This window comes from Phocoena phocoena, chromosome 1, assembly GCF_963924675.1.
Source record: "Phocoena phocoena chromosome 1, mPhoPho1.1, whole genome shotgun sequence".
In the NCBI taxonomy this organism is placed as follows: Eukaryota; Metazoa; Chordata; class Mammalia; order Artiodactyla; family Phocoenidae; genus Phocoena; species Phocoena phocoena.
In genome coordinates this window covers 157,345,533-157,365,210 of record NC_089219.1, presented here as the reverse complement: position 1 = coordinate 157,365,210, position 19,678 = coordinate 157,345,533, and the positions used below count along the sequence as shown (strand labels likewise).

Genomic DNA, 19,678 nt, shown 5'->3' with positions numbered 1-19,678 from the left:
CCGAGGCTCTGATCACTCAGTGCCAGCAGCAGCAACAGACTCATGCCCTGCACTCAAAAACAAACAAATAAATAAAAAAATTTTTAAAAGGAGTATATTTGATATGCTAAGAATGGAGGGAAAATGGAATCATATAAAATGCTCACTTAAAACCACAAAAGGCAGAAAAATAGTAGAAGACAAAAGAAGGAACAAAAACAAGGGCATCAAAGAGAAAACAGTAAGAAATATGGTAGATATTAATTCAACTATATCAGTGATCACTTTAGAGGTCAACAGCTGAATAAACCAATTAAAAGACAGAGCTTGTCAGAATAGAATAAAAGGTAACACCCAACTATATGCTATCCACAAAAAATTCACTTTAAATATAAAGACACATATAGATAAAAAGTAAAGAGAAAGATGTATTGTGCTAACACTAATAATAAAAAAAGTAGGAGTACCTATTATTACTTTCAAAAAGGAAGTCTTCAGAGCAAGGAAAATTATCAGGGACAAAGAGGGGCATTACATAATGATAAAGGGGTTGATACTTCAAGAAGACATAACAATCCTTAACATGTATGTGCATAATAGAGCATCAAAATACAGAATCACAAGGAGGAATAGATGAATCCATGTTTATAGTTGGAGACTTCAACACCCAACTATCAGAAATGGACAGAAAATCAGTAAGGACATAGTTGAACTAAACAGCACCATCAATCAACATGGATATAATTGACATCCATAGAGTACTTCATCAAACAGCAGCAGAATACACATATTTCTCAAGCTCTCATGGAACATTTACTGATATAGAGCACTTTCTGAGCCATAAATCACACCTTAACAAATTTAAAAGGATGGAAATCATAAAATGTATGCTCTCAATGTAAGAAATGGCACAATGGAATTAAATTAGAAATCAACAACAAAAATTAAGCTGGAAAATCTCAAAATACTTGGAGATTAAACAACACACTTCTAAATAATAGGTCAATAAAGAAATCTTTATAGAAATTTAAAAATATTTTTAACTAAATGAAAGTGAAAATACACCTTATCAAAATTTGTGGAAAGCAGTGAAAGCAGTGCTTATAAGAGAAATTTATAGCATTAGATGTATATATTAGAAAAGAAGAAATATCTAAAATAAATAATCTAAGTTTCCACCTTAGGAAACTAGAAAAAGAAGAGTAAGTTAAATCCAAAGTAAGCAGAGGAAGAGAAATAATAAAAATTAGAACAGAAATCTATTAAACTAAAAGTAGAAAATCAAGAGAAAAAATCAACAAAACCAAAAGTTGCTTGTTTGAAAAGATCAATAAAATGATAAAGCACTGCTAACTAAGAAAAAAGAGAGAAAACATAAATTACTAATATCATTAATTAAGAGGGGAGATCACTACAGGCCTCATGGGCACTAAAAGGATAATAATGGAATAGTATGAACTCTATGCCCACAAATTTAATAACCCAGATTAAATGGACCAATTCCATGAGAGCACAATCTGCCAAAACTCACACAAGAAGCTAGACAATCTGTACAGGCCTACATTTTTAAAACTTTTAAAAAGTGAGATATAATTGATGTATAATATTATATGTCACAGGTGTACAACATAATCCACAATTTTTAAAGGTTATACTCCATTTAAAGTTATTATAAAATATTGGCTATATTCCCTATATTGTAAAATATATTCTTGTAACTTATTTATTTTATACATAATAGTTTGTACTTCTTAATCCCCTACTCCTATCTTATCCCCTGCTTCCCTCTCCCCACTGGTAACCACTAGCTTGTTCTCTATTTTCTTCTATTATATGTCTTAGTTTTTTTTAAGATTCCACATATAAGTGATATCACACAGCATTTGTCTTTCTCTGTGTGACTTATTTCACTTAGCATAATACCCTCCAAGTCCATCCATGTTTTTGCAAATGGCAAAATTTCATTCTCTTTTATGGCTGAGTAGTATTCCATTATATATATGTATGTGTATATATATATATATATATATATATATATCTCACATCTTCTCTGCCCATTCATCTGTTAATGAGCATGTAGGTTGCTTCCATACCTTGGCAATTGTAAATAATGCTACTATGAACATTAGGTGTATTTTTCTTGAATTAGTGTTCTGTTTTTTTCAGATATATACCCAAGAGTGGAACTGTTGGGTCATATGGTCTATTTATAGTTTTTTGAGAAACGCTCATACTGTTTTCCACAGTGGTTGCACCAATTTACATTCCCACCAACAGTGTAGAAGGCTTCCCTTTTCTCCACATCCTCACCAACACTTGTTATTTGTAAACTTTTTGATGTTAGCCATTCTGACAGGTGTGAGGTGTTATCTCATTGCGGTTTTGATTTGCATTTTGCTGATGATTAGTAATGTTGAGCATCTTTTCATGTGCCTGTTGGCCATCTGCATGTCCTCTTTGGAAAAAACTGTCAATTCAGTTCTTCAGCCCATTTTTTAAAATTAGATTTATTTTTTTAATTTGGTTGCGTCGGGTCTTAGTTGTGGTATCTGGGCTCCTTAGTTGCGGCTTATGGGCTCCTTAGTTGCAGCTCACCAGCTCCTTAGTTGTGGCTCACTGGCTCCTTAGTTGTGGCCTGTGAACTCTTTGTTGCAGCATGCATGTGGGAACTAGTTCCCAGGCCAGGGATCAAACCCAGGCCCCCTGCATTGGGCGTGCAGAGTCTTAACCACTGCATGACCCCACCAGGGAAGTCCCAGTTTTGGGGTTTTATTTTTTAATGTTGATTCATATGAGCTGTTTATGTACTTTGGATATTAATCCCTTATACAGTTAATATCAATTGCAAATATTTTCTCCCATTCATTTTGGTTGTTTTTTCATTTTGTCAATGGTTTCCTTCTCTGTGCAAAACTTTTAACTTTAATTAGTTCCCATTTGTTTATTTTTGCTTTTATTTCCTTTGCTTTGGCAGACAGATACAAAAAATATATATATTGCTACAATTTATGTCAAAGAGTGTTCTGCCTATGTTTTCCTCAAGGAGTTTTATGGTTTTCTGTCTTACATTTAGATATTTAATCCATTTAGGGTTTATTTTTGTATATGGTATGAGAAAGTGTTCTAACTTCATTCTTTTACATGTAGCTGTGCAGTTTTCCCAGCACAACTTATTGATGAGACTGTCTTTTCTCCATTGTATACTCTTGCCTCCTTTGTCATAAATTAATTGACCATAAGTGTGTGGGTTTATTTCTGGGCTCTGTATTCTGTTCCACTGATCTGTGTATCTTTTTTTTTTTTCACCAGTATCATACTATTTTGATTACTGTAGCTTTGTAATATAGTCTGAAGTCAGGGAGTATGGTTTCTCCAGCTCTGTTCTTCTTTCTCAAGGTTGTTTTGGCTATTCAAGGGCTTTGTGTTCCCGTACAAATTTTTTAAATTATTTGCCCTAGTTTTGTGAAAAAATGTCATTGATATTTTGATAGGGATTGCATTGAATCTGTAGATTACCTTGGGTAGTATGGTCATTTTAACAATGCTAATTCTTCCAATTCATGAACACTGTATATCTTTCTTTCTCTTTGTGTCATCTTCAATTTCCTGCATCAGAGACTTGTAGTTTTTTAAGTATAGGTCTTTTACCTCCTTAGGTAGATTTATTCCAGGTATTTTATTCTTTTTGATGCAATGGTAAATGGGTTTTTTTTCTAAATTTCTTTTTCTGATAGTTCATTGTTAGTGTATAGAAATGAAACGGATTTCTGTGTATTTATTTTGTATTCTGCAACTTTACTGAATTCATTGATGAGCTCTAGTAGTTTTCTGGTAGCTTCTTTAGGATTTTCTACGTGTAGTATCATGTCATCCTCAAAAAGTGACAGTTTTACTTCTCCTTTTCCAATTTGGATTCATTTTCTTTTTCTTCTCTGATTGCCATGGCTAGGACTTCCAAAACTATGTTGAATAAAAGTGGAGAGAGTGGACATCCTTGTCTTTTTCCTGATCTTAGAGGAAGTGCTTTCAGCTCTTCACCATTGAATATGATGTTAGTTGTGAGTTTGTCATATATGGCTTTTACTATGTTGAGGTAGGTTCCCTCTATGCCCACTTTCTGGAGAGTTTTTATCATAAATAGGTGTTGAATTTTGTCAAAAGCTTCTTCTGCATCTATTGAGATGATCATATGTTTTTTATTCTTCAGTTTGTTAATATGGTGTATCACATTGATTGATTTGCATATATTGAAGAATCCTTGCATCCCTGGGATAAATGCCAATTGATCATGGTGTATGATCCTTTTAATGTGTTGCTGGATTCAGTTTGCTAGTATTTTGTTGAGGAGTTTTTCCTCTGTTTTCATCAGCAATATTGGCCTGTAATTTTTGTTTTTTGTCATATCTTTGGTTTTGGTATCAGGGTGATTCTGGCCTTGTACAATAGAATTAGTTCAGAAGCATTCCTTCCTCTGCAATTTTTGGGAATAGTTTGAGAAGGATATGTGTTAACTGTTCTCTAAATGTTTGGTAGAATTCACCTGTGAAGCCATCTGGTCCTGGTCTTTTGTTTGTTGGGAGTTTTAAAACTGCTGATTCAATTTCAGTACTGGTAATTTGTCTGTTCATATTTTCTATTTCTTCCTGGTTCAATCTTAGGAGATTGTACATTGCTAAGAATTTGTCCATTTCTTCTAGGTTGTCCATTTTATTGGCACCTAGTTGTTCATAGTAGTCTCTTATATTCCTTTGTATTTATGTGGTGTCCATTTTAACTTCTCCCTTTTCATTTCTGATTTTACTGATTTGGGCCCTTTCTCTTTTTTTCTTGATGAGTCTGGCTAGAGGTTTATCAATTTTGTTTATCTTTTCAAAGAACCAGAATTTAGTTTCATTGATCTTTTCTATTGTTTACTTAGTCTCTATTTCATCTATTTCTGCTCTGATCTTTATGATTTCTTTCCCTCTAGTAGCTTTTGGCTTTGATTATTCTTCTTTCTCTTGTTGATTTTGGTGTAAGATTAGGTTATTTGAGATTTTTCTTGTTTCCTGACATAGGCTTGTATTACTAGAAAATTTCCTCTTAGAACTGATTTTACTGTGACCCATAGATTTTTGGATTGTTCTCTTTTCATTCTCATTTGTCTCCAGGTATTTTCTGATTCCTCTTTGATTTCTTCAGTGATCCATTCATTATTTAGTAACATATTGTTTAGCCTCCAAGTGTTTGTGTTTTTTATAGCTTTTTCCCCTTACAGTTGATTTCTAGTCTTATAGCATTGTGGTAGAAAAAGATGCTTGAAATGATTCTAATTTTGTTAAATTTACCAAAGCTTGTTTTTTTACATAGGTCTATATTATTAAAGAAATTAAATCAGTAATTAATAATCTTCCAAAACAGAAAACATCAGGACAACTTGGGTTTAATGGTGAATTCCACCATACATTTAAGGAAGAATATCAATTCTTTACAGTCTCTTTCAGAAGACAGATGCACAGGGAATAGTTATTTACTCATTTTATGAGGCCAGGATTACTATAATACCAAAACCAGACAAAGATATTTCAATAAAAGAAAACTACAGACCAAAATCTCTTATAAATATAGATGTAAAATTCCTCAACAAAATAAGCAATATAAAAAAGTTATATACAATGACTTAATTGGATTTATCCTAGGTATAGAAGGCTGGTTCAACATTTGAAAATCAGTGAATGCAATTCACCATATCCACAGGCTAAAGAAGAAAAATCATACGATCACATCAATAGATGCAGATAAAACATTTGACAAAATCCAATACACACTCATGATTAAAAAAAACCCCTCTCAATCTAGACACAGATTTTGTACCTTTCATACACAAAAAAACTGATGATGAATCATAGATCTAAATATAAAATGCAAAATTATAGAAGTCCTAGAAGAAAATTTAGATGACCTTAAGTTTGGTAATGACTTTTAGATACAGCACCAAAGGCATGATCTGTGAAGCAAATCATTGATAAGTTGGACTTCATTAAAATTTAAAACTACTGCTCTGCAATAAGTACCATCAAGGGAACAGGAAGACAAGCCAGGAGAAAATATTTGCAAAGATATATCTGATAAAGGACTTTTATCTAAAATATACAAAGAACTCTTGAAACTCAAACTCAACAATCAGAAAACAAGTAAGTCTATTAAAAAATAGGCAAAAAAATCTGAGCATACACAACATAGAAGAAGGCAATACATATATGAAAAGATGCTCCACATCTTATGTCATTGTAGAAATGGAAATTAAAGCCACTATCACTACACACCTCTTAGAATGGCCAATTTCCAAAACACTGACAACATCAAATGCTGGTGGGGATGTGGAGCAACAGGAGCTTTCATTTATTGTTGGTGGGAATGCAAAGTGGTACTGCTACTTTGGAAGACATTTTGGCAGCTTCTTACAAAACTAAACATACTCTTACCAGGAGATCCAGAACTCATGCTCCTTGGTGTTTACCCAAATGAGTTGAAAGTGTATGTCCTCACAAAAACCTGCAGCTAAATATTTATAGCAGCTTTATTCATAATTGCCAAAATTTGAAAGTAACCAAGATGACCTTCAGTAGGTGAATGGATAAGCTGTAGTGCATTCAGACAATGGAATATTATTCAGCATTAAAAAGAAATGAGCTATCAAACCATGAAAAGACATGGAAGAACCTTACATGCACATTACTAAGTGAAGGAAGCCAATCTGAAAAGGCTGCATACTGTATGATTTCAACCACATGACATTCTGTAAAAGCCAAAACTGTGGAGAGACATTAAAGATCAGTGATTGCTGGGTTAAGAGAGGAGGGAAGGATAAATAGGCTGGGCACAGGGTTTTTGTAGGATATTGAAACTACTCTGTATGATACTGTAGTGGTGGATATATGTCATTACACATTTGTTGGACTATTACACATTATGAACTTTGGGTGATTATTATGTGTCAGTGTAGGTTCATTGACTGTAACAAATGTATCACTCTGGTGCAGAATGTTGAAAATGGGGGAGGCTGTGTGCAGTGTGGCAGTAGGGGTAAGGTGTATATGAGCACTCTGCAATTTATGCTGAAATTTTCTGTGAACCTAAAACTGATCTAAAAGATAAACCCTGTTTAATAACAACAGAAAAACAACAACTAATGGTGTCTGAGGATGCCTGATTAAAATAGTGACTCAGTAGCAACCCCCATAAAAGTTCTTCTAGTATCCACCAAAGCACAGATAAAGGAAGCTTAAGGTCAGAATCTAGGAGGTCTTCTTTAATTATAATATATATGAGACTGGATTGGATCCCAAATGCACCCCCACCCTATTTTTCTAGGCCACAGCAAAAACTACAAATCTCAAGAAGTAGATGGCTTACATGACAGAAAAATTGTTCTGGGCAGAGACAAAGAGGGATAACCGTAAAAGAGGTGCATTCTAGGAATTTTGTAGATAATTTCAAATTTTAGTTCTATGTATTTTGTTAGAAAAGGCTTACCATATAGAAGGTAAAGTTTGTGCAAAAATATACAAGCAGGAACACAATTTGCCTGATTTTAGATTTCTCTATTCTGCTATAAACAGAAACAGTGTTTGTGGAAACTATGAAGATTGCCAGATAAATAAAAATAAGAAGTCAAGAATAAGATTATCAGAGTATAAAAGGACTGGTGATGAGCAATAAGAAACAGATAAAATAAAGATAACTTTATCATTTATTTTTATTGAAGTATAGTTGATTTGTGATAGTTTCTGGTGTATAGAAAAGTGATTCAGTTATACATGTATATTCTTTTTCAGATTCTTTTCCATTATAGTTTATTACAAGATATTGAATATAGCTCCCTGTGCTATATAGTAGGACCTTGTTGTTTATGTATTTTTTTTTTTTTGGTGGTACGCGGGCCTCTCACTGTTGTGGCCTCTCCCGTTGCGGAGCGCAGGCTCAGTGGCCATGGCTCACAGGCCTAGCCGCTCCGCGGCCTGTGGGATCTTCCCAGACGGGGGCATGAACCTGTGTCCCCTGCATCGGCAGGTGGACTCCCAAACACTGCGCCACCAGGGAAGCCCTATGTATTTTATATATAGTAGCTTGTATCTCCTGATCTCAAACTCCTAATTTATCCTTCCTCCACCGCTTTCCCCTTTGGTAACCATAAGTTTGTTTTCTATGTCTGTGAGTCTGTTTCTATTTTGTAAATAAGTTCATTTAAATAAAGGTAACTTTAAATAAATATTGTAAACCTACTGGTAATACTGAATGCAAACGTAAACAATTATTTTCTATAATCTCCAGAAGACTCAAATAATTGTTGGTACGAAATAATTTGTTGCAACTTTTGTAAAATAACTTTTGAAATGAAAAAACATTTTTAAATGAGGAGATGTAAAATTTAAATATTAATGTAATAGCAGTATCTGGATGCAAATCTCAAGATTACATTAGCAAATAATAAGTGAAGGAGTGGCTGTGGGAGAAAGAGACAGGTAATGTAGGCTAAGCTTTCTGTTTACGTGGAAAGGTGAGGTTTCAGTCTAACTTCTAATAAACTGATTTTTTTTAAACTTAAAAGTAAACACTAGTAAAATTAAAAACTGTATTTACATATGCATGTGCATAAGATTATGCATATACATAATCTTTCAAAGTATTAGAGACAAGAAAAGAAAACTTAAGCTTAATTCAAAAGACAGAAGAAAGGAAATAGAAAGGAAGCATTAAAAAAAAGAATAGTGTTACATGAAAGAATTAAGACCAACTGTAGTAGTTATAGCAATAAATATAAAAAGTCCCCTATTAAGAAAAATAATCTCTTTCTTCTCTAATTCATGACACTGCTCCCTTTAGAATAAAGATTAATGCAACATAACCCTTTTAAGATTAAAAATGAAAACTTTACATTCTTCCTAATATGTAAAGTAAGGGGATGGGTAGTCCTATACCCAATTTAAAGACAGAAGAAATAGATGTCTTACTTTAAATAAAGAGCTAGGAATGAAGTAGGTTTTCCTGACATTCATTCATTCTTCTGTTCATTTGGCAGCTTGGGCATCCTTCCTTTTGTCTCAATAAATGTCACATATTTTCCTATATCCATTTTTATACCATGCAGTTTGTTAAGATACCTGTGACCAACTACCTAAGAGTAGTGACTTACCCACATTTCCAGTCAGTAGTATCTTGGTACATGAATCAGTATACAGCGATGTCAGAGAAATGGCAGCATGTTTTGTGAAAGGTAGAATATCTTTCAGTAGTCTTCCCTGTATAAAGTATAATAATAAATTCTATAAAATATCAATATTGGAGTTGAGTTTCTCGATAAATAATTTATCCAAAGAACTATGTCTACTAATTGTAACATGATTCTCTTCTTTGTAATAAAAATAATTTGAAATTATCTATAGGGACTTATTTCTTTGAAATTAAATATTCATAAAAATGGAGACAACTATTATCATAATTATAAGCATTTAGACTGATTATTGTAGATCACCTCTATACCTGAGGGTTGTTTTTGCTCATTTCCCATGACCCTTTTCATGTAGTTCCTCAACCCTTTTCCAGTGACATATTCTTCTTTTTTTTTTTTTTGTGGTACGCGGACCTCTCACCGCCGTGGCCTCTCCCATTGCGGAGCACAGGCTCCGGACGTGCAGGCTCAGCGGCCATGGCTCACGGGCCCAGCAGCTCTGCAGCATGTGGGATCTTCCCGGACCAGGGCATGAACCCATGTCCCCCGCACCGGCAGGTGGACTCTCAACCACTGCGCCACGAGGGAAGCCCCATATTCTCCTTTTAAATAAACATTCTTTTCAGATTTAAGTGTATCTCACTTATTTTAAGTGAGAATATTGTATTCGTCTTTTCAGAAATATCTAATTTTGAATATTGGCACAAGATAAGGATTGAAATTTGGCAGTGTTTTTTGGCATTTAGTATAAGTCATCACTGGGAAGGACTTTCATATACATTTCTCTACTTGGAGATTAAACATTGAAGCTTAGGAAGAAAAAATTTGAATCTGCCACTTGTTTCCTATGATTTAGTTAGATATAATCTTTTCTCCTTCTATTGCTCTCACACTTTTATTATCTATTTATTGGGGAAGAAAAAAAGCACTGCTCAAATACCAGGATCATCACAGGGAAAATTATTGTTACAATATTTTGTAGTATTTTCAAGCCAAGAGTTTCTCATTAATAAGTTAAGAGTCAACTGATCAACTGGGAGGTTTTATCCAACAGACAGCTAGGCTGTTCTGTGTTGTTGGATCTCGCTATCTGCCATACAAAACTTGCTGTTTTCTGGGTTTCCCTCTAGAAAGGAGCCTTACAAGTGGTGCTACCTCCCTTGCCTCTCTAAAAATTTCATTGTCATCATCATCAGTCTACTCAAGATCCTTCCTTCTGTCATTTCTGGACTCCCAATTCAAACCCTGCCCCACTTTCCACCCCCAAATCATTTAAAATCTTTTAGTACATGAAAGTTATTTTTTCACTGTAAAATGTTTAAGGACTCTTAATACTATTGTAATAACATCTTCCAATAGTTTGGATAACTAAAAGTTTATGTATATTCAACATTTCAGTGTTCTTACATTCTTTAATGATATATTCATCATTTATATTACCTAATATTATTTAAATATCCAGTGAAATATATGGTGGGTTGTATTCATAGCTCAATGTAAAGAAAGATTTGAAATACAGTAGTTGTCTTAGCAGTGTTGATGATTTGATCTTCTGAGTTACAAAACTGACCTATTATAAATTTTGAGTAGTATTTTCAGTGAGCAGGCTGAAAAACTAGGATATTGACTAGAAGATTGAACAATAATAGAATTAGATGCTATACGGAACCTTAGAAGGCTAAGGTTTATTCAATAATCCTTTTTATCTTTCCTATTCTTTGCTGTTCCAGGAAAATAACAGGCTCCATCACCTCCAAGGTCCAAAAGCGGAGATGTCCATCCTCATGTGCAGTGACAAGGATAGGTGGTTGAGTATCTGTTAAATTGGTGCTTTCCAGATGTTTTTTGTCCACTGGCTGTCGCTCACCTACCGTGACATCTTTTTGCTCACCTGTTGGAAAATTAGTGAGTTACCAGTGTTTGTTATACTTGGAATTTCAAATTTTATAGAATGTAAAAGAGGAGGCAGGTAAGAAAATAGCAACAAAACAAAACAAAACAAAAAAAAACCCACATTCTTTTGTCTAGAATTTTTTTAATCCCAGAGAACTTCAATCAGGCAGAGAACAAAAAACCATTAACAAATGGAATCCTGTATCACTGGAAAAAACTAAAAGGGCTCATTTTGGATTCTACTGAAAAAGGCTTTGCACTGTACATAGCAGCTAAAACTAGATATACATCCAGTATAAGTCTTACACATTACAAAATGGCTTATGAATCTAGTATAAGTTTTAGGGAAATGAGCTGAAGACTAAGAAGCTCAGTAATATTTTGGATTTTTAAAATCTAGAGTTAGTAGTAACTAACTAACTAGTAACTAAAAGTTATCATCCTAATGGAAATTCTGCTTCTTAGACTATGGAATTCTATAGCACCTTAACATTTAGTCACAAAAAGAATATATGTTAATTAGAAGTATTCTATCACCTAAACTCCCTATTGTAAAGGAATTGTTTTATTATAAGGAAGAGAGGAGATTTCATACCGACCTTTAACCTCACTGTCATGTATGCTCTGTTTGCTTTCCTGAATTCGGGGAGAAAAAGAGATAATATTTCTATGACATTGGAAGGAAATGAGACATACCGGATGAATAGATTTTTTCATAGTTAAATTTATATCTCTAAGCATTAGGTTTAAAGTTTGTTTTTTTTAAGCATTAGGTTTAAAGTTATTTTTTAATTAATTCTTCGAAAAGATGTATTAAGAGATTTTCATGCTCATAAATAGGGTATTTGTAACACAACCTTTTCCTAGTGGCTCTGGTGTAGCACAATAACGAGAATAGTTAAATACCTAGTTCATGCTGTGTTCTTGGTGTATATGATCTCTAATTCCATTCACAACTATGCCAGTTAGGTTTTATTATTTATTGATGAAGAAACAGAAACTCAGAGATTAAGTGACATCTCTAAAGCTAATCAGATAATAAATGGAGCGCTTGGATTTAAGTGCAAGTCTGTCTGACACACATCCTTACAAGTTTATTTTTTTTTTCCACTAAGCTAGTGCTTTTAAAATAATTTATGCAGCGAAAACTTTCCTTCAAACAAAATCCTAACTAGAAATGAAATGTGTAAAAATATATAAAATTGGAACTGAGAACACAGTTTGAAAACCATGGCATTACATTACATTATGTAATTACATGCTGTCTCTTCCCTCTGTGAAATGTGTGTAATTGTGTAATACTTTTTAGCAAAAGAGATAGTCTAAAATTATTATTTTATGAACTTAAAAGTAGCCTATGTAATTTATTTTCTTCATGATTATTTGCAGATATAAAAGCCTTGAAAAAATAGGAAAAAAAAGATGAAGACAGTTTAGACATTGCTTTTTAGGGAAAACAAAAAAGTTTTTACATACATGCAGGGGAGGGACTTATATGCAACAAATCACTATTTTTGAATCAACATTGGGTATAACAGGAAGACATACTCTCCTTATTTCTTGCTTACCTTACTACTCTGTGGACCCTTGCTAGAATCACATTGAGATGAAGAACATATGGAATCCTGACTTGATCTCCTACAAGGAGAGGGAGGAAGCCCAAAGAGGAAAAGTTAAGATAATCTATCATACTCAAAGGGCGCTCTCCTCTGTTTTAATTTCAGGTGATTACTCTTGCCATCATCTGTGCATTCTGGTGTGGATACTGTGGATACTGCCTGGGTGTGGGAAATAAAAATCTACTCTGTCCCACTGTTAAGGCTAGATTTTGTCCCAGAGGCTCTGACACTGACATGGTGGGGAGTGGGGTGGCCGTGGGGAGGCCTGGAAAACCTGGCAACTTCTGCTCTACAGTTTTCAATTCTGCTAGAATGGGCTGCAAACTGGCTTAGGGTTCTGGTATATAGACGAGGTCCTAAAAAGATTCTCAGAATAAGAACATTTCAAGTCAAGGAGTAGGGAAGGTGTTACATTCTGGCTCACTTCTGGATGATGATAGTACAGAAGCCTTTGATTTCTCTCCAGAGATGTGTTTACCATTGCCTATTGTTTACTGAAATCAGAGCTCTCAAGCAAATACAAACAGGAAAATCACCTTTTCTTAAAATTAAAAAAAAAATCGGGTTTCCCTGGTGGCGCAGTGGTTGAGAGTCCGCCTGCCGATGCAGGGGACGCGGGTTCGTGCCCCCGTCCGGGAGGATCCCACATGTCGCGGAGCGGCTGGGCCCGTGGGCCATGAGCCATGGCCACTGAGCCTGTGCGTCCGGAGCCTGTGCTCCGCAACGGGAAAGACCGCAACAGTGAGAGGCCCGCGTACCGCAAAAAAAAAAAAAAATCCCCTTCTCTCTCAGAAATGAAGATTGCTCAGCTATAGTAGATGTCATATGAAAACTGCTGCCATATGATCTTTCATATTTGCCCTATAAATCCTTTTTTCTGCTTTACGTAAGTGCACATAGAGTTGTCTTTTGGCTACAAATATGGTCAAGTGAGCATTTTCCCTCTCTGCTACTGTTGTAAAGGGAGCTGTGGTAAGGGAAATTAGATCCCCACACAGCAAATTAAATCTTCCTGGGGACCATCCACTTACAAAAACAATAACAGGGAAGAAAACTGAAGCCAACTGGTCAGCCCAACTATGTCTTCCATCAACTGTACCTTCCTAAATTCTGGGATGAGAACTCTTTTTATATCATCCACATAAGTCCCAGACAGTATTTCTTGATCAATAAGTATTGAGTTACCTTGCACATTCAGGGTTACGAAAGAGAAACAGTATGTCATTAATTCTAAAGCGTTTAGGATCCAAGTCAGGGTCCACAGTGAAGCAATCTTCAGGTCTGTACCTAGGAATAAGCATACATTTACATGATAAAAATTTACAAAGGTGGTAATTTACATTACTATATCATATATCCCAGGCAGAACTAATCAAATCCTGAAATGTTCATTGAATATGGAGAGAAAACCCAGAGGTATAGCATTTGAACATACTTTCCTTAATAAGGTTCTGTATAACATGATCTTTTAGTGCTTAGAAGTCTTTTAAGTCAATTAGCTTGTCTATTTTTTCAACCTATAGTTCACAGAGTGAGCTCATATAACTTCCTGGTAGTTTCATACAGTTTAAAGAATAGATTTCTACTCTTTGAATAAGTAGAGTGAGTAATTTGAATAAAATGTAGTTGCTACCTTCAAGTAGCTTATAATTAAGTGGAGAAGAAAAGCAGGTAATTTGATGATCACACTATTCTTGCTGCTTGAGTCTCCCATTAGCCCAGATTCCCAAGAACACCTTCCTAGGCCATTTCCTGGGAGCAGAGCGATGGTCTTCCACTGCCTGTCCTGGCACTTCATGGTAGGCTTTTAAGCCACACTTGACATTCCTTATAGCAAATAGACCTTGTAGCAAACTGTTCTTTTTCCTTTAGTGGAAATTGCCTCTGCTAATTTGGACAGATAAGTGATGAAGGACCTCCTGGAGAGTGAACCAAGCTCAAAAGAGGAGCCTGCGAGTTTGATGACTTGTTGAGCTCCAAATTTTTACATATTTCTGCTCTGCAGGTAAACTGAATAGTGAAGTGGACTATTCGTTAGCAACAACAATTTCTAGTTTGCACCCAAAAAAGGCATGGGGCTTTGAACAGAAAGAGAAAGCTTATTTCTCCTGACTGGTGAAGGGATCTTAAAGCAAAGTTTGAGGTAGAGGTAGAGATGGCCCCCACCAGGAATATGGAAACCATGTTCCACTTTAGAGTCTTTAAACTAGGCCTAAATTACCTTGGACAGTTCTGTGTTAAATTATATGCTATGTGAAATACTCCAGTGATTCTAAATCAATTGTTTTTGTATAATCATCTTGTTATAGGAAGAGGACACTGTGTATGACCCATTACTGTCAGTTATTTTTCTTTGATTGGGTATTGGATTTGCATGCATCCCTCGGTAAAATGCTTAGCATTTCAACAAGGAAGATCTTTACCTTTGAATTGGGAATATTCTCAGGGGAGCTGCTCTCTCTTTTAAGCGGTGGCAGTAGGACTATTCTCTCTGCCTTTTTAGTCTATATGTTTTCCCTAAGTAGTGAGTCATACACAAGCTGACACAATGTGAGAACTGAATTAATAAGAAGGTGAGGAATTGTGCAGTGTATATTGATATAGGAATAAAATGACAAGTATACAGTCTGTGAGAAAAGCCTAAGGGCAAGGGTTGAAGGGAAGGAACTGAAGGATGACAGGAATTCTAGCAGCAGGGCCTAGTAGAACCTGAGCTGAGGTACAGAGGAGGGGTCTTCCGAAACAGATACTTCAGCTAAAGGTTCAAAGGAAAATATACCCAGAATCAAAAAGGAAAGGACTATTTCCTCCCAAAACTTGGTTGAAAATGAAAACTCTGACATAGACTGGAAAGGGTCATGGAGTCCAGGTAGATGTATGCAAGGTACTATAGCTAGACAGAGATTTCTTTTGCTTTTTTTTCTTCTTTTCCCTTGTCCTATTTGACTCTCTTCTCTCCTCCTTTTATACCTCTTTCCTTCCCCCAAATGCTTAGATAGAATTGATTTTCTTTTTAATTCATCGTTAAAGTTCTTGGCTATCTTGTACCTCAAAGTACAATTTTACAAACTGTCTTGACATAAGGTGTTCATACATGGCCCTTGCTTAGAGCCCAATTACACAACTGGGGAAAGCGTATTATTTATAATCCATCCATAACAAATAATACAATGTTACATTATTTTCTTTATAACCAATGGTAAGGACATTTAGAAATGGATTGCAAGGGGAGGGTAAAGTTTGTGGAACAGAGCAAATCTAATTGGTTGAGATGTAGAATTACATATGTCATGCCCTTGTTAATATTGACCTGTAGTAATGTGTTGGGGTGGTGAATAAGAAGGAAAACCCCTCTTGAATACTTCTCACCATTTGACTTTGGTGACTGTGTAGATAGTGGTGTCAATGGGAATACAGGAAAAGATGTTTTGGGGGAGGGTAGGTTGGGAAGAAGATTTGGGCATGTGGGACTTTAAGGGTCTTGTTGGAAATCCAGATGGTGTAATTGCCAGTAGGCAATTGGATATGTGTGCTTGAAGCTATGAGATTATTTTACATTATTAAGTATTTAAGTATTTGTTAAGGTTATGAATTTGGACAAGATTATACATGGAAAGCATGTACATACTCTAGTACATACTCAAGAAGAGTAAATGTAAAAGCACTTGGGAATACATATACTTAAGATTCACTTTATTCACATCATTCTGGGATTTAGACACTTAAAACATAGTCTCCTCGTGAGCATAACCTCCAGGAAAGCCTCCTTGAGAGAGTTATCATCCCTTTTATTTATTGCTTTATTTTTTTAAGTATTTATATTTTTAAGTATTGAATGTTACTCTGGCTTTTCTGCAGCTCAAGTTTTTATGGAAATGATTATATTATTTAAGGAAACAATGCAACTCACACTTCTTTGACAGTAGATGTTACAAAATTCCATAAGATGATCACACCATTTAAGGTTCCGGCAGCTATCAAATTATATCCTTCTACTTGTAATAGATCGATGCAGTTCATTTCCATACTGATGGCAGGATTCTGAAGAAGGAAGGAAACAGACTCAATGACCATAATGAAAACAGTATCTAAGCACAGTACAAACACAATGTGCACACTTTATTATTCTGTCATTAACTTAAAACAAAAAAATATATATATTTAAATTCTAAAGCATGAAAGTTAGTAAAAGCTAAATTCTTTTGGCATAAAATATTTTAATTTGTAGAATTTATTGAAACAACAAAAATATAGTCTCCTTCTCTACTGTCTTCTTCCTTCAGCGGTAACTACCAACCATTAAATTACCTTCCCCGCTTTCTCTCCTCTTCAAACTTCTTGAAAGAATATTCTATATTAGCTGTTTTAACTTACCTTCCTTTCACCCATCGTCTGACTTCTGCTCCATGCCACTCTATGAAAGCTTTTTCTAATTATCACTAAAGACTTTCTACTGCCAGTGCTATTTGATAGTTTTCAATTGTCTTGCCTCAAGTACTTTTTTGGTACCTACTATGTTAGGTTCTTGGAATATATAGTCAAACAGAATGTCGGTGACTTGGCAAAACTTATAATACAATTCAAGCATTCAGATAAAGTATTGATTACTGTACAGTTTTTTTTGGAGAGTTATGTTTTATTTGACAGACATACTGAGGACTTCAAGCCCAGGAGGCAGCATCTCAAGTAACCCTGAGAAAACTGCTCCAAGGAAGTGAGGGGAGAGCTAGGATACATAGGATTTTTCCAACAAAAAGCAACAAAAGATTACTGTTAATAGAAGAAAACTAGATATCTCAATTTAAAGAATTTAGTGCTTTTCTATATGTGGGAAGATGCAAGAGTCTGGACTCACTGAGATCATTCCTTTGATATACACCTCAGCTACCTGGGGCCAGTATCCAGTGTTTTTACATCCTGAGTTTCCTCAGGGCTCAACTTCGAGAGTGGCTGTAGTCTGATGCCTGCTAGATGGCAAGTATTCTTTGTTCCCTTCCTGAGTTCCCTCAGGACTAACCAGCTCACTATCAGAGATGACTGCAATTATTGATGACTGTGATATATTTTTTACTGATATGGCAGGATAGTTCCTCCTCTTGGTCTGAAATTTGAGCGATACTTGGGAGACATTTCATGACCAATTTTTGTCCCACAGTGCTCAGAGTTTCTTCCCAGATCAGGCAAAAATTTTTGTTGATATGTCACTCTAGGTGCTAATTTCTGGATTAGGCCCTGTTGATAATTAACAGATTCTCTGGATCCTCTGTCTTACTTGTCTATTATGATTCATGAAATGTTTTACCTTGTTGCTTCTTCCTATACCTAGAATCACACTATTACTAGGTCCATCCACATCTCTACAAATGACCCAATTTCATTCCTTTTTATGGCTGAGTAATATTTCATTGTGTATATGTACCACATCTTCCTTATCCATTCATCTGTCATTGGGCATTTAGGTTGCTTCCATGACCTGGCTATTGTAAATAGTGCTGCAATGAACATCAGGGTGCATGTTTCTTTCTGAATTATGGTTTTCTCTGGGTATATGCCCAGGAGTTGGATTGATGGGTCATATGGTAATTCTATTTTTAGCTTTTTAAAGAACCTCCATACTGTTCTCCATAGGAGCTGTATCAATTTACATTCCCACCAACAGTGCAAGAGGGTTCCCTTTTCTCCATACCCTCTCCAGCATTTGCTGTTTGTAGATTTTCTGATGATGGCCATTCTGACCAGTGTGAGCTGATACCTCATTGTAGTTTTGATTTGCATTTCTCTAACAATTACAATTACTTTATGAGTCGTAAATGTGATCTATGTCCTCAAGATGTTTAGCTAACATCATCAATTTTGTTGGAGGCCTGGTGACAGTAAGAGACAACAACCTTATAAAATAGACAGGATATAAGTAATACAGCTAGTAACATTGATAAAGTCAATAGTGCAACAGGGAGACACAAAGCATAAACAACTTGGAAACAAAGAACAAATTAAAACAATTATTATAATGCAGTTGCAATAAACCATCAAGTTCACAAGAGAGCCACTTGGAGAAGCCAAATTCTGGATTAATCAGGTAGAGAGAAAAAGTTAAATGTTTCATCTTTGTTTACAAAGGTATACTTTATCAACTTGTTGTAAGACATAGCATAAGAAGAAAGATTTTTTTGGAAAACAAAAATTAAAGCTAGTATATTTTACAAAAAGTCATAAAGTTATAAACCATAATTTTTAGTTCATTTGGTCCCATGAAATTAATTTCTGTTGATCTGGATGAAGTCATCAGATTTTCCATTAGAGTTTTGTCATTCCTCAGTTCAGTGGTGTTATCTAAAGGCTATCAGAGACTTATATTTGTTTAAAACAAGTCCTTTTTATGAGTCTTCTTGAAGATCCTCATTTTTGTAAAAGCATCAGAGTAAAATAATGATTGTCTATAAAAGACAAAACTTAAAATAGCATGGTTAAAGATTTGAATACAATGCAATTGGCAAGAAACTTGGATATTTCTGTGACATATAACATTTTAAGATAACCACTAGAATTATGACTGATAACATATCAGAGCATATCAGATTTTAGTAATTTAATATAAATTTTGGAATATGTGTATTAATGACATTTATCCATACATTATAAGCTAAGGTTCATCTCCAATCACTTGGCAATGTTCTTTAAGTAATTTAACATACCAAATAAACTTAATTAGTTTAATATTTCTCTCGGAGATATCTCAGGGTTCCTTCAAAGCCCTTTGAAGCAATCCAGGGTCAGCTGGAGGCTAAAAGAACTTTAGTTAGAGTTTGATATTTAGGAAGTTTGTTAAAAATATAAAAAAGGTTTTAAAATGCAACAGGATCATAGGTCACTGCAAAACAATACTTATTCATTTAACCAAAGTCACAAAAATATTAAAAACAAAACAAAACAAATACGGATCACTTAAGGGTACAGAAACTCACACAATCTGTTA

The 19,678-nt window shown here is 34.9% G+C and overlaps 1 protein-coding gene across 2 annotated transcripts in view; it reads right to left on the bottom strand.

The window, feature by feature from the left end:
- The window catches only part of WDR64 (WD repeat domain 64), a 150,368-nt gene that overhangs the window by 31,079 nt on the left and 99,611 nt on the right, over positions 1-19,678 (bottom strand). For both annotated transcript variants that reach the window (XM_065883312.1, XM_065883323.1), the window contains 6 exons: positions 16,613-16,743; positions 13,888-13,989; positions 12,652-12,721; positions 11,683-11,719; positions 10,942-11,081; positions 9,155-9,260 (listed from right to left, as the gene is read on the bottom strand). In XM_065883312.1, coding sequence (XP_065739384.1) covers positions 9,155-9,260; positions 10,942-11,081; positions 11,683-11,719; positions 12,652-12,721; positions 13,888-13,989; positions 16,613-16,743 — 586 coding nt within the window. The remainder of the gene's footprint in view (positions 1-9,154; positions 9,261-10,941; positions 11,082-11,682; positions 11,720-12,651; positions 12,722-13,887; positions 13,990-16,612; positions 16,744-19,678) is intronic.